This window comes from Malaclemys terrapin, chromosome 8, assembly GCF_027887155.1.
Source record: "Malaclemys terrapin pileata isolate rMalTer1 chromosome 8, rMalTer1.hap1, whole genome shotgun sequence".
In the NCBI taxonomy this organism is placed as follows: Eukaryota; Metazoa; Chordata; order Testudines; family Emydidae; genus Malaclemys; species Malaclemys terrapin.
This window is the reverse complement of record NC_071512.1, coordinates 110616350-110631934: the sequence shown is the minus strand read 5'-3', so window position 1 is coordinate 110631934 and position 15585 is coordinate 110616350. Positions and strand designations below refer to the sequence as shown.

The 15585-nt window shown below is 46.4% G+C and overlaps 1 protein-coding gene across 3 annotated transcripts in view; it reads left to right on the top strand.

Moving 5' to 3' along the window:
- CFAP57 (cilia and flagella associated protein 57) overlaps window positions 1–15585 on the top strand; it is a 145402-nt gene that overhangs the window by 45019 nt on the left and 84798 nt on the right. For all 3 annotated transcript variants that reach the window (XM_054038478.1, XM_054038479.1, XM_054038480.1), the window contains 2 exons: window positions 4559–4711; window positions 5705–5844. In XM_054038478.1, coding sequence (XP_053894453.1) covers window positions 4559–4711; window positions 5705–5844 — 293 coding nt within the window. The remainder of the gene's footprint in view (window positions 1–4558; window positions 4712–5704; window positions 5845–15585) is intronic.

Here is a 15585-nt window from a genome sequence, read left to right as displayed (position 1 = left end):
AATGGGATAATTGTCATAGACTGCAAAAGTCCACATTCCTGACCAGCCCTTGTACTGGACATGCAACGTGGCTGTAGGCAAGGTTACAGATTGTGACACGAAGGGTTGAATTGTCACTGTAGCCTCTGGGTTGATGAGTTTGGGGTCCACTAGGGATTGGTGGATAGTTGACACTTGAGCCCCAGTGTCCCTCCAGGCGGTAACCTTCTTTCCGCCCACTCTCAAGGTTTCCCTTCGCTCCGAGGGTATGAGAGAGGCATCTGGGTTTGGGGATCTTTGGTGTGATTGGGGTGTAATGAACTGTAATCGGTTAGGGTTCTTGGGGCAGTGAGCCTTTATATGTCCCAGTTCATTACATTTAAAACATCGCCCTGCTAAGGTATCACCGGGGCGATGTTGGTTGGTGGAGACTGGTGTGGTGGGGTGAGAAGGCGTCTGGGGTTTCCCTTGAGATGTGGGTGGGGCCTTGGGTTGTCCCCGGTGGTAAGGTTTTGTTTCGGCTTGCCCCTTCTGATATTCGCTCCAACTGCTACTAGTTTTTTTCTTTTCTGCCACCTCCACCCATTGGGCTCCAATCTCCCCCTCCTCAGTTACAGTTTTGGGCTTCCTATCTAGGATGTACCTTTCTATTTCCTCAGGAACACCCTCTAAAAACTGCTCCATTTTTACTAGGGAAAGCAGATCTTCCAGAGATTTAACATTTGCTCCTGATACCCAGGCATCACAATTTTTGTCAATGTGGTAGGCATGACGGGTAAATGACACATCCGGTTTCCACTTTAGGGCTCTGAACCGCCGACGGGCATGCTCGGGTGTTAGCCCCATTCTGAGTCTGGCCTTGTTTTTAAAAAGTTCATAACTGTTCATGTGTTCCTTAGGCATTTCAGCCGCCACCTCTGCTAAGGGTCCACTGAGCTGCGGCCTCAGCTCTACCATGTACTGGTCTATAGCGATGCTGTATCCAAGGCAGGCCCTTTCAAAATTTTCTAAGAAGGCCTCAGTATCATCGCCTGCCTTGTAGGTGGGGAATCTTCTGGGATGGGAAGTGGTACCTGGAGGGGGGTTGTTAGCATTGGCTGGTGCATCCTGCTTAGCCTTTGCTACTTCCAGTTCATGCTTCCTTTCTTTTTCTCTCTCCTCCATCTCTTTTTCTTTCATCTTCATCTCTTTTTCTTTCAGCTCCATCTCTCTCTTGTGGGCCTCCTCTTTGGCTTTTTCTTCTCTTTCTCTCTGCTCTGTCTCGAGTTTTGTTAATTGAAGCAGTCTCTGATGTTTTCTTTCATTTTCTTCTGCTTCTAGTTTGGCCAGTTCTATTTTGTTAGCTACTTCTTTGGTAGTCATTTTCCTGTTTTCTTGTGCTGGGTCACCCCCTTTGCAGTTGACAAACTGGGAAGCTCTCAGCTCTGGCTGCTGCAGAGTTAACAGTAACTTTCTAACTAGCTACTCCGGAGGATGTAAAAAGAAAAAAAAACAATTCAGCTTGTAAATACCTTTTACCAGTCATTTGCTAATTGAACCCTTCTCTTAACAAAGGACCTGTAAAAAAAACTTAACACCTCTGCCTTCAGGCAAGGAGAGATAAGATATGCATCTATCTACTTCTAGCTCGGCTTTCCAAGCAGCTAGAAGGAAAAAAAATCTCACTGGCTTTTTGGGTATAAAATGATCCCACCGCTATTCACCATGTCAGGACTGAGATCCCTACTTTGAACTTTAGGGTACAAATGTAGGGGCCTGCATAAAAACTTCTAAGCTTAATTACCAGCTTAGCTCTGGTTCGGCTGCCACCATTTTCAATGGATTCCCTCCCTGGGAAACCTTGAAAAACCTTCACCAAATCCCTGGTGAAAACAAATCCAACCCCTTGGATTTAAAACAAGGGGAAATTAACCATTCCCCTCCTTCCTCCCACCAACTCCTGGTGAATCAAGATCCAAAACCCCTTTGGATCTAAAACAAGGAAAAAATCAATCAGGTTCTTAAAAAGAAGGTTTTTAATTAAAGAAAAAGGTAAAAATCATCTCTGTAAAATCAGTATGGAAATCAACCTTACAGGGTAATCAAACTTAAAGAGCTCAGAGGACTCCCCTCTAGTCTCAGGTTCAAAGTACAGCAAACAAAGAGAAACACTCTAGTAAAAGGTACATTTACAAGTTGAGAAAACAAAGGAAAACTAACACGCCTTGCCTGGCTATTTACTTACAAGTTTGAAATAGGAGAGGCTTGTTTAGAAAGATGTGGAGAACCTGGATTGATGTCTGGTCCCTCTCATTCCCGGAGAACGAACACACTCCCAAACAAAGAACACAAACAAAAGCCTTCCCCCCCCAAGATTTGAAAGTATCTTGTCCCCTTATTGGTCCTTTAGGTCAGATGCCAGCCAGGTTACCTGAGCTTCTTAACCCTTTACAGGGAAAAGGATTTTGGAGTCTCTGGCCAGGAGGGATTTATAGTACTGTACACAGGACAGCTATTACCCTTCCCTTTATAGTTATGACAGGGCTCCTCCAAATCCTTCTCCGCAGTAGTACCTGTGCAGAGAGCCTACCTTCTCAATCTCAAGCAGCAGGGACTGTCCATGTCATCAATAAGAGTTCACTTGGCCACCATCTCTGCCTTCCATCCAGGTGCAGAGGACCAGTCAGTGTTTGCCAACCCTATGATCAGCTGTTTCCTGAAAGGTTTCAACAGGCTATATCGGCACGTCCGACAACCGGCCCCAACCTGGGACCTCAATCTGGTCCTTTCCAAATTGATGGGTCTGCCCTTCGAACCACTGGTGACTTGTTCCCCGCTCTACCTGTCATACAAGCTGGCATTTCTGGTAGCTATAACCTCAGCCAGGAGAAGGGTGTCTGAGCTCAAGGCCCGAACATCAGAGCCCCCTTACACTGTGTTCTATAAGGACAAGGTTCAGCTCAGGCCACAGCCAGCTTTCCTCCCGAAGGTTGTCTCCCAGTTTCACATCAACCAGGACATCTTCATCCTACTGTTCTTTCCTAAGCCGCACTCAAACAGCAGGGAGCAGAGGCTCCACTCATTGGATGTCCGCAAAGCACTAGCATTTTATACTGAAAGAACAAAACCATTTAGGAAGTCCATTCAACTGTTTATGGCCGTGGCAGACAGGATCAAGGGTCTTCCAGTCTCCTCCCAACGAATTTCCTTGTGGATCATGTCCTGCATCCATGAATGCTATAACCTGGCAGAGGTGCCTGCCCCTCTGCTCACAGCACACTCCACTAGGGTGCAGGCTTCTTCAGCAGCGTTCCCAGCGCAAGTTCCGACCCAGGAAATATGCAGAGCGGCAACATGGTCCTCCATACTTACTTTCACCGCACATTACGCAATTACCCAGCATGCCAGAGACGATGCGGCCTTTGGCAGAGCAGTGCTCCAGTCAGTAGACAGTTCTGACCCCGCCTCCTGAACTTAGGCTTGGGAGTCACCTGACTGGAATTGAGATGAACAAACACTCGAATGAGAAAAAATGGTTACTCACCGTCTTGTAACTGCTCTTTGAGATGTGTTGTTCATGTCCATTCCAATATCCACCCACCTACTCCTCTATTGGGGTAGCCAGCAAGAAGGAACTAAGGGGGCGACGGGTCAGTAGGGCCCTATATTGAGCGCCATGATGGCGCCACTCCAGGGGGATCGATGGATATTGCTAGGGGGAAAATCTTCCAGCTGCCGTGCATGCGCACACACACCTGTTTGGAATTGACATGAACAACACATCTCGAAGAACAACAGTTACAAGAAGATGAGTAACTGTTTTTTCTTAGCTAATGCCTGCAGTCTTGGCAAGAGCTGGCACCTGGCCTGCTAGCATCACACCACCTTCAAGCAAACTGATGACTGCTTGTACGTCACCAAGAGTGGAATCCATGTGGACAATCATTCGAAGAAGAAATGGTTACTTACCTTACAGTAACTGTGATTCTTTGAGATATATTGTCCGCATGGATTCCATGACCTGCCTTCTTTCCCCCTACTACAGAGTCCTACCCCTCTTGTATTCTGTAGTGGTGAAGGAGGTGGTTGTGCCCACTCTGCTCTTTATACCCTTGGGTAGGGGAGCACTAGGAGAACTAGGGCAGAGGTGCAGCCCCAATGGTCACTGCTGGCCAAAAGGATCTATGCACATGGGACACATGATCACTAGGACTGGAGTCCCTGTGGAAAACGCATCTCAAAGAAGCACAAGTACTGTAAGGTAAGGAACCGTTCTTTCATGGACAACCGTAATTCTGCCATTTCCTAACTTGAGTGCTTGACTTTGCTTAGTGTTCTTTTGTTGCCATTTTTTATATGTGATACATATATTAAGACAAATGTTGAAAATGTGTTCCTAAATTATAGCCATTAAAGATGGAAAATTCCACCTGGGTCACCTTGTCTGCATTGCTGTCTTTGTGTAGGTAAGGCACCTACTTCTTTAGAGTCAATTGATTTCTAAGCATATCCCTACCAAAGCAGAATTACATTGCAAGTGTGGGTGCTATGTGGAGTACTGAGATTTGAAATAGTCTAATGGGACTGGTTTGCTGTGTAGATTCCCCAGGACCAGCGCAGCAGTGACCCAAATCAGTCAGACAAGCAGGATGTTATGTGCATGTGTTTTAGCCCCTCAGAGGAAACGCTACTCATTAGCACAAGTAAAAATCAGCTCTACATCTTTACCATGTCCTCAACTGAGATAATTAAGGTAAGTTCAATTTGATCACCGTTCCTTAAGCACAACACTCAGTAAGCAATATATAAGCAAGGCACTTGGTTTCCAGTGTCACTTTCTGTGGAAGGTTTTTGTAAAATCCACCTGTGAGATGCTGAACCCATCCCATCCCATCCTTGTAGTGCAGAGAAGTGCTCTGTGTATATGTTTAATAAATTTAATATGCAAAAATCTTTAATACAATCTTAAAGCTGAGAATCTGTCTTCTTATTATTATATTTGGAAGTAGAGTATTCATATTATGGTAGCACATAGAAGTCCTAGTCAAAATCAGAATCCCATTGTGTTGGGCACAAATATGCAGTTGAAGCTAGTTCCTGCACTAAAGAACTTTTACAAGCTAATTAAGGACAGAACTCTCATTGTCTTGTATAAATGCCTAGATGGAATTAAATACTTATTCCAGGTGAGTCATACTAGAGCATCTGTACAGACAGGGACTGTTCCATGATGGCATGCTGTTGTGTATGCAGCCCAAAACCTCACTGACTTCTTCTCTCCTCACCTCCCCCCCCCCAGCTATATCACACTGCAAACTCCTATCTAATTTGCTTCCCAGGTTCCTACTTCTCATTCAGTATCTGCTTTTCAGATTATTTTTCCTTATATGTATTAACTGCCATCTTCCAGGTCAGTTCTCATTTTTGTTATTGCTCATGTCTCTTTAGGCCCTTGTGCATTATTTTTCTGTTCTTGCTGATGTGCACAAATCTTCACAATATAGTACTGTGTCTGAATCCCATCACTCTTCCATATCAGTAGTAAAGATGCCAAATAGGACTGTACCTAACACCATTATTCCCTATTTTAAATTTCTGGTGCATTTTTAGTCTAGTACCACACAAGATACCTCTCCCCAATTCCATGCATTGAGGTTTATCATTGTCCTTTGGTTACTGTCTCTTGATCAGTCTAAGCCAATATGATTTTTTTCTGAGTGTTTAATTATTTGTGACACTTCTCTAGGGGGAACCAGCTCACTTTGAGTATCTGAATTTCCCATTACATTCTGCTGCCATCACTGGACTGGACATCTGTATCCGTAAACCCCTCGTTGCTACCTGTTCCCTGGACAGATCTGTACGCATCTGGAACTATGAAACCAAGTAAAGAACCATCTTTGTTTTTACTGCTTTCGGTCTTTGCAAGTCTCCTGTAATGGACAACTACAGATGTCTTAGCATGTGCATGTCTGTTTTTGGTGGTGTCACTGTATGGTGTGGGATAAGAGTGGCCTTACTGGCAGTATTTTGGGATCAGCATAGATTTGCAATACATTCAAAACAAGTACCAATCATCACTGAGACCTTGATACCATACCATGCCATCATGTATTGCATATGCCACAAATTTCCCAAAAATTATATTAGAAATGCTCAGAGAGCTTTTTTTGTTTTTTAAAAAATTACTGTTTTTTGTACATCTCACAAAAAGCTACTGTATGTTAGCATCATGAGTCTGTCTAACTCTTCAGGCCTCAAAGGAAGAGAAAAATAACTAATACATTTCAGAACATTTTAAAATGATAAAAAATAATTCTGTATAACAAATCTGCTAGGAATAAATGCTTTACGCTGCGGAAACGGGGATTTCCAGCTCTCCAGTGAGATATTGCAACCATTTATAGTCTGATGGCTTGCAAGATATAAGACTTGAAATCTGTCACTGGGCCAGGATTTTAATATTGCTCTTACTATACCTGAGATCAGTGAGGCAAGGTGGGTGAGATAATACCTTTGATTAGACCAACACTTCTTTATACTTACTTACAACAAGACTGCAATCCTCAGATCAGTGTAATTTTAGGGGAAATTCAGTAAAGATTCTACCATTGGGGTGCCTTGGGCACTGCTCCATTCATAAGATGAGAAAATAACTTTACTGTCATTCCAGTTATGTGTTTCACCCACAGCTGTTTAAATTAACAAACTAGCTCTTCTGTATAGAGAAGAGTCCATTCCTGGAGTTGCTTTTGTGCCCCAAATGATATAGTGCCCATTCTAGTACCAGGACTTTTCTGAACAGCCTGGCAGCCCTGAGGGGTATTTTCAATGTGAAGGCAAATGCCCCACCTAAAGTTCTGACTCTGAGCTACTGCTGGGGAAATTCCTCAGTGTGGAAGAGGGGTTGGGTGGCAGAAAGAAAGGAGATGCTTTTATGACAGTCTTTTTTTAAAAATGGCATCTGTTTGAGTCTGCCTACAGAACTGAAATATTTGAAATAGTGCTGTTGGAAATGGATTAGTGGGCAGAGTGCAAGAGAGGTAGCCAAAGATGCATGGTAATATAACATAAGAACATAAGAATATAAGAAAGGCCGTACCGGGTCAGACCAAAGGTCCATCCAGCCCAGTATCCTGTCTACCGACAGTGGCCAATGCCAGGTGCCCCAGAGGGAGTGAACCTAACAGGCAATGATCAAGTGATCGCTCTCCTGCCATCCATCTCCATCCTCTGACAGACAGAGGCTAGGGACACCATTCCTTACCCGTCCTGGCTAATAGCCATTAATGGACTTAACCACCATGAATTTATCCAGTTCTCTTTTAAACGCTGTTATAGTCCTAGCCTTCACAACCTTCTCAGGTAAGGAGTTCCACAAGTTGACTGTGCGCTGCATGAAGAACTTCCTTTTATTTGTTTTAAACCTGCTGCCTGTTCATTTCATTTGATGACCCCTAGTTCTTGTATTATGGGAATAAGTAAATAACTTTTCCTTATCCACTTTCTCCACATCACTCATGATTTTATATACCTCTATCATATCCCCCCTTAGTCTCCTCTTTTCCAAGCTGAAGAGTCCTAGCCTCTTTAATCTCTCCTCATGTGGGACCTGTTCCAAACCCTTAATCATTTTAGTTGCCCTTCTCTGAACCTTTTCTAATGCCAGTCTATCTTTTTTGAGATGAGGAGACCACATCTGTACACAGTATTCGAGATGAGGGCGTACCATGGATTTATATAAGGGCAATAACATATTCTCAGTCTTATTCTCTATCCCCTTTTTAATGATTCCAAACATCCTGTTTGCTTTTTTGACCGCCTCTGCACACTGCGTGGACATTTTCAGAGAACTATCCACGATGACTCCAAGATCTTTTTCCTGACTTGTTGTAGCTAAATTAGCCCCCATCATATTGTATGTATAGTTGGGGTTATTTTTTCCAATGTGCATTACTTTACATTTATCCACATTAAATTTCATTTGCCATTTTGTTGCCCAATCACTTAGTTTTGTGAGATCTTTTTGAAGTTCTTCACAGTCTGCTTTGGACTTAACTATCTTTAGCAGTTTAGTATCATCTGCAAACTTTGCCACCTCACTGTTTACCCCTTTCTCCAGATAATTTATGAATAAGTTGAATAGGATCGGTCCGAGGACTGACCCTTGGGGAACACCACTAGTTACCCCTCTCCCTTCTGAGAATTTACCATTTATTCCTACCCTTTGTTCCCTGTTTTTTAAACAGTTCTCAATCCATGAAAGGACCTTCCCTTTTATCCCATGGCAGCTTAATTTACATAAGAGCCTTTGGTGAGGGACCTTGTCAAAGGCTTTCTGGAAATCTAAGTACACTATGTCCACTGGATCCCCCTTGTCCACATGTTTGTTGACCCCTTCAAAGGATTCTAATAGATTAGTAAGACACGATTTCCCTTTACAGAAACCATGTTGACTATTGCTCAACAGTTTGCTTTTCTATGTGTCGGTGTAGCAGGTTTGGGCCGAGGTTCGGCCCTCAGCGGGGCTGTGGGGTAGCCCACCGCCTTGCTCTGGTCCAGTGGTAGTTCGGGGCAACAGGCACACAGTTAGGGGCTCAGGCCCATAAGCAGGGGCTGAGTCCAGAGATCCGAAACCCAGGTCCTTAAGCAAGGGCTGAGGCAAAGTCTATGGTAGGGTGACCAGACGTCCCGATTTTATCGGGACTGTCCCGATATTTGCTTGTTTGTCCCATGTCCCGACTGATGTTCGACTGGGACACTGGACAAACAAACAATTTTGCCCTCCGCTCCGGCGCTTGCGCCCCCCCCCCCCGCCCCGACTCCGCCCCCTCCTTCCCCCATTGGATCCCTCCCCAAATCCCTGCCCTGATCCTGCCTCTTCCCCAAGCACTCTCTGGGCACGCTGCAGCCAGCCCGGTCTGCTACCCTGGCCGCAGCTGGCTCAGCGTGGGGGGCGGGTGAGTGAGGAGGGACCGGAAGCCGGAGCTTGGCTGCTGGCGTGCAGAGCCTCTTCCTCAGCGGGTGGGGGAGCTGGTCCCCTGCCCGTCCCGCTGCAGGGATGAGGCGCACTGGGCTGGATAGTGAGCAGCGGCGGCGGGAGGGGCCCGGCCTGGGCTGGGGCAAGCGAGACGCGTTTTCAGCCTCCATGCCAGGGGTTCCCGCGGCGAGGCAGGAGCTCAGCCCCTCCGCGGCCGCGCGTCTTCCCGGGACCTCGCCTGCCTCTCGAGCTGCCCCTGGGCCCCTCCGCCGGCAGCCGAGCCCAGCCCAGGCCTGCAAACGCCGCGTCGTAGCGCCGCTCTCTGCGCCCAGCGCTGCCCGGCCCCCTCCAGCCTGGCCCTGCACGCCAGCAACTGGAGCAGCCCCCAGCCCAGGAAGGGGTTTCTCCAACCTGCCCCCGCAGGCCGCCCAGCCCGAGACACCTTCCACGCTGGGCTGCGCCGCCCTCAGGCTCTGCGGGACCAGCCACCACTGCAAGTTGGCCCGGGGCGCTGCTTGCTGGGTGTGTTGGACTCGAATCTGGCTTGGGGTCAAGTCCCGGACAGTCCAGTGGCCCCAGGGAGCCGGAAAGGAGGACTGGCTTTCCTCACGGGGTGCATAGGGGTTGGGGAGCTTTGGTCTGGGGACACCAGAGCTGCTAGCTGAGAAACGGGCTGGTCTAGTGACTAGTGGAGCTGTGCAGGGCTTTGTGTGTGTGCGTGGGGCGGGGTGACCAGTGTCTGTGCAGGGGTGTGTGTGTGTTTGTGTTTCAGGGGGGCAAGCCGGGCGGGCACGGGCCCACGGCGGCCAAGCTGCGGCAGAGTGTCTCCAAGACGGAGCGGAGGCAAGCTGGTGGTGGGGTGGGGCGTGGAGTTCCGGCAGCTTTTTTTTTGCGCTCCCCTCTTCACCCTCTCTCCCGCCCCCCCCCTCCGCGCGTCCCGATATTTCACCTGGGTGATCTGGTTACCCTAGTCTATAGCGACCCAGGCCCTAGGTCAGGGCGGGGCAGCAAACCAATAGTCAAGCAGAGGCCCAGGCCCTTAAGCAGGGGCTGGGTCGGGGTTTGTAGCAGCCCAGGCCCTAGGTCAGGACGGGGCAGCAAACCAATAGTCAAGCAAATACCCAGCCTCTCTAGGCCAGGGGAAACAGGGGGAGTCTGCCACCCAAGGAGTGGGTGGCAGGAGGGACGCAGGCCCTTCCACTCCACTGCGTCCCAGCCCGGGGATCTAGCAGCGACGGAAACTCGCTGCTGTCAGTGGGGATCCTGGCCGCAACACACTGACATCAGCCCTGGCAGTGCAGCAGCCAGACTGGGGTCGGCTGCCCCCAGGCTACTTCCACACTCCCCCTCACACGGTACCTGGGCCGTCTTAGTGTCGTCGGTGCTCTCCACCAGCATGGGCTCCTCGGGGTAGGTAGCAAAGGGCAGGCTTGGCCAGTCCTCCTCGGGGTAGCTGGCACGGGGCAGGCTTGGCCCGTCCTCCTTGGGATAGCTGGCTTCGACTAATTTGCCCGGTACAGACGTTAGACTTACCGGTCTGTAATTGCCGGGATCACCTCTAGAGCCCTTTTTAAATATTGGCGTTACATTAGCTAACTTCCAGTCATTGGGTACAGAAGCCGATTTAAAGGACAGGTTACAAACCTTAGTTAACAGTTCCGCAACTTCACATTTGAGTTCTTTCAGAACTCTTGGGTGAATGCCATCTGGTCCCGGTGACTTGTTAATGTTAAGTTTATCAATTAATTCCAAAACCTCCTCTCGTGACACTTCAATCCGTGACAGTTCCTCAGATTTGTCACCTACAAAAGCCAGCTCAGGTTTGGGAATCTCCCGAACATCCTCAGCCGTGAAGACTGAAGCAAAGAATCCATTTAGTTTCTCCGCAATGACTTTATCGTCTTTAAGCGCTCCTTTTGTATCTCGATCATCAAGGGGCTCCACTGGTTGTTTAGCAGGCTTCCTGCTTCTGATGTACTTAAAAAACATTTTGTTATTACCTTTGGAGTTTTTGGCTAGCCGTTCTTCAAACTCCTCTTTGGCTTTTCTTATTACATTCTTGCACTTAATTTGGCAGCGTTTATGCTCCTTTCTATTTGCCTCACTAGGATTTTACTTCCACTTTTTAAAGGAAGTCTTTTTATCTCTCACTGCTTCTTTTACATGGTTGTTAAGCCACGGTGGCTCTTTTTTAGTTCTTTTACTGTGTTTCTTAATTTGGGGTATACATTGAAGTTGGGCCTCTATTATGGTGTCTTTAAAAAGCGCCCATGCAGCTTGCAGGGATTTCACTTTAGTCACTGTACCTTTTAACTTCTGTTTAACTAACCCCCTCATTTTTGCATAGTTCCCCCTTTTGAAATTAAATGCCACAGTGTTGGGCTGTTGAGATGTTCTTCCCACCACAGGGTGGTTGAATGCTATAGTATTATGGTCACTATTTCCAAGCGGTCCTGCTATAGTTACCTCTTGGACCAGCTCCTGCGCTCCACTCAGGACTAAATCTAGAGTTGCCTCTCCCCTTGTGGGTTCCCGTACCAGCTGCTCCATGAAGCAGTCATTTAAAGTATCGAGAAATTTTATCTCTGCATTTCGTCCTGAAGTGAAATGTTCCCAGTCAATATGGGGATAATTGAAATCCCCCACTATTATTGAGTTCTTAATTTTGATAGCCTGTCTAATTTCCCTTAGCATTTCATCATCACTATCACCGTCTTGGTCAGGTGGTCGATAATAGATCCCTAATGTTATATTCTTATTAGAGCATGAAATTTCTATCCATAGAGATTCTATGGAACATGCAGATTTGCTTAAGATTTTTACTTCATTTGATTGTACATTTTCTTTCACATATAGTGCCACTCCCCCCCCCCCCCCCCCCGCACGACCTGTTCTGTCCTTCCGATATATTTTGTACCCCGGAATGATTGTGTCCCATTGATTGCTCTCAGTCCACCAGGTTTCTGTGATGCCTATTCTATCAATATCCTCCTTTATCACAAGGCACTCTAGTTCACCCATCTTATTATTTAGACTTCCAGCATTTGTGTACAAGCACTTTAAAAACTTGTCACTGTTTATTTGTCTGCCCTTTTCTGATGTATCAGATTCTTTTTTATGTGAATGTTTATCATCTGATCTAGCCCCTGCTTTATCATCTTCCATCCTCTGCTCCTGACTATAACCTGGAGATTCTCTATCATTAGACTCTTCCCTAAGAGAAGTCTCTGTCCGAGCCACATGCTCCTCTGCAGCAGTCGGCTTTCCCCCATCTCCTAGTTTAAAAACTGCTCTACAACCTTTTTAATGTTTAGTGCCAGCAGTCTGGTTCCACTTTGGTTTAGGTGGAGCCCATCCTTCCTGTATAGGCTCCCAGAAGTTTCCCCAGTTCCTAATGAATGTAAACCCCTCCTCTCTACACCATCGTCTCATCCACACATTGAGACTCTGAAGCTCTGCCTGCCTACCTGGCCCTGCGCGTGGAACTGGGAGCATTTCTGAGAATGTCACCATAGAGGTCCTGGATTTCAGTCTCTTCCCTAGCAGTCTAAATTTGGCCTCCAGGACATCTCTCCTACCCTTCCCTATGTCATTGGTACCTACATGTACCACAACCACGGGCTCCTCCCCAGCACTACACATAAGTCTGTCTAGATGCCTCGAGAGATCCGCAACCTTCGCACCAGGCAGGCAAGTCATCATACGGTTCTCCCGGTCATCACAGACCCAGCTATCTACGTTTCTAATGATCGAATCTCCCAATACTAATACTTGCCTTTTCCTAGCAACTGGAGTTCCTTCCCCTGGAGAGGTAACCACAGTGCGAGAGGCAACCCCAGCACCGTCTGGAAGGAGGGTCCCAACTATGGGAAGGTTTCCCTCTGCTCCCGTTGACTGCTTTGCTTCCCTGGGCCTTTCATCCTCCTCAACAGCGCAGGGGCTGTCTGACCGGAGGTGGGACAATTCTACAGTGTCCCAGAAAGCCTCATCAACATACCTCTCTGCCTCCCTTAGCTCCTCCAGTTCCGCCACCCTTGCCTCCAGAGTCCGTACATGGTCTCTGAGGGCCAGGAGCTCCTTGCACCGAATGCACACATACGCCACCTGCCCATGAGGCAGGTAATCATACATGCTACACTCAGTGCAATAAACTGGATAGCCCCCACTCTGCAGGTGGGCTTCTGCCTGCATTGTCTCCTAGTTAATGAAGGGGTTGTTTAAAGCAAGAAGTTTTGAATGTAGTTTGGGCTATAGGTTTTAAGGGGAATAAAGGGTATAAGATAGAACCGGCAAGGGACCCGCGCTTCCTTCCTGCTCCCCTTCCAAACTCCCTTGCGAAACTCCCTGTTAGCAGCCCCTGGTCGCTTGTGCGCTGCTTTATAAAGCCCTGGCCTGGGTGAATGCCCCGCCCACTGATTAAGGCTCAGCCAATTACCAGAGGCTTCTAGCCTTCAGACCTTCCTTTGAAGCTCACAGCTTCCAACTGCCAGCCACAGCACACGGTCCTTCAAACAACCAAACAAACAGACTGACAAACACAAGCTCAGCACACAGCAAGTAACCCCCAAATACAAACAAACACACACTACAGACAGTCACTTACCCCAAGGGTCCTGTATTTGCTCCTCCTTCACCTGGAGAACTCCCTTGCGAAACTCCCTGTTAGCAGCCCTTGTTCGCAAAAGCAAAAATTAAAATATAATTTATCACATGGCTATCACCGCCATTGTGGAATAAATACCAATTCCATACAAAAAGCTACATTAAAAGAACATTGAGGTTGCAAAATGAAGCACTCAAATGTTAGGAAATGCAAGAATTAAAGTAATCCATGCAATGACATGGAAGAAAACTGATAAAGTTTGCAGATGACACACAAATTGGGCGAGTGAAAAATAATGAAGAGGACAGGTCACTGACTCAGATAACAATCCACTTGGTAAGCGGGGCACAAGCAAACAATATGCATTTTACTACAGCTACATAGAAATGTATACATCTAGGAACAAAGAATATAGGCCATACTTACAGGAAGGGGGCGCTATCCTGGGAAGTAGTGACTCTGAAAAAGATTTTGGAGTTGTGGTGAATAATCAGCTGAACATGAGCTCCCAGTGTGAGGCTGTGGCCAAAAGAGCTAATGGGATCCTTGGATGCATAAACAGAGGAATCTTGAGTAAGAGTAGAGAGGTTATTTTACCTCTGTCTTTGGCACTGGTGCAACTACTGCTGGAATCCTGTGTCCAGTGCTGTTGCCCACGATTCAAGAAGGATGTTCAGGGTTGTAGAGGGTTCAGAGAAGAGCCGCAAGAATGATTAAAGGATTAGAAAGCCTGCCTTATGACGATAGACTGAAGAAGCTCAATCTAGTTAGCTTAAAGAGAAGGTTAAGGGGTGACTTGATAACAGTTTATAAGTAGTTACATGGAGAACAAATATTTAGTAGTGGGCTTTTCAATCTAGCAGGAAAGTGTATAAAATGATCCACTGGCTGGAAGCTGAAGCTAGACAAATTCAGACTGAAAATAAGGCATAAATGTTTAACAATGAGAATGATTAACCATTGGAACAATTTACCAAGGGTTGTGATGGATTCTCCATTCCTGCCAATTTTTAAATCAAGATTGGATATTTTTCTAAAATATATAGGAATTATTTTGGGGAAGTTTTCTGGCCTGTGTTATACAGGAGGTCAGACTAAATGATCTGACCTTGCAAGCTGTGAAACCTTAACTCTACCCCTTTGTGTTTGGGCTTTAATACAGACTCTAATTATATGATAATTTCCAAAAAATGATCCTAATATAAGTTTATTTGCCAAATGGCATTGCATACTTCATTGGCTAGGGTTATGAGAAAACAATGTATTATAGGCGGGATATGGGCAATGCCTATTATCAAGAAAGCTCAACACTTCCCATTATAAGACCCTGTTTTTAGTTAATTATAACTTTCCCAAAGTAACTGCTCTAGCTGAAATTTTCTATGCTACATGTCCATTTAAAGACAAATTTTTCAAAATATTTCAGCTACGTGGTTCAGTTGTTTCCAAGAATAAGGCTAGATAAAATGTTGTTTTTCAATGTTAAATATATTCTGGCAACCTTTTCTTTGAAAAGCTCCAGTAATCCCATGCCTTGGAACAAGGCCTTGAAATTTGGCAGTGTCAGGGCTGTGCCTTTTGCCATCCCGGTGGAAATTTGCCCAGATTTGGCCAAGTTCTAAGCCCCTGAAAAATCACAGTTTGTAGATGTTAAGACTTGCTAGAGCTTAACAGATAAAATTTCTGAAGATTCCATCCTCATTGAGCATACTCAAGTCTCTCTCAGCTCCTAGCACTGTCCAGACTACACGTGCACCATCCCCACAGAGAAACTGTGCATACTCCATTTAGCCCAGGGCTACAGGGGTGAAGCCAGACTCCGTTATAGCTTCCACACGCATAGCTTCTTCACGCAGTGCACAGTCAACTTGTGGAACTCCTTACCTGAGGAGGTTGTGAAGGCTAGGACTATAACAGCGTTTAAAAGAGAACTGGATAAATTCATGGTGGTTAAGTACATTAATGGCTATTAGCCAGGATGGGTAAGGAATAGTGTCCCTAGCCTCTGTTTGTCAGAGGTTGGAGATGGATGGCAGGAAAGAAA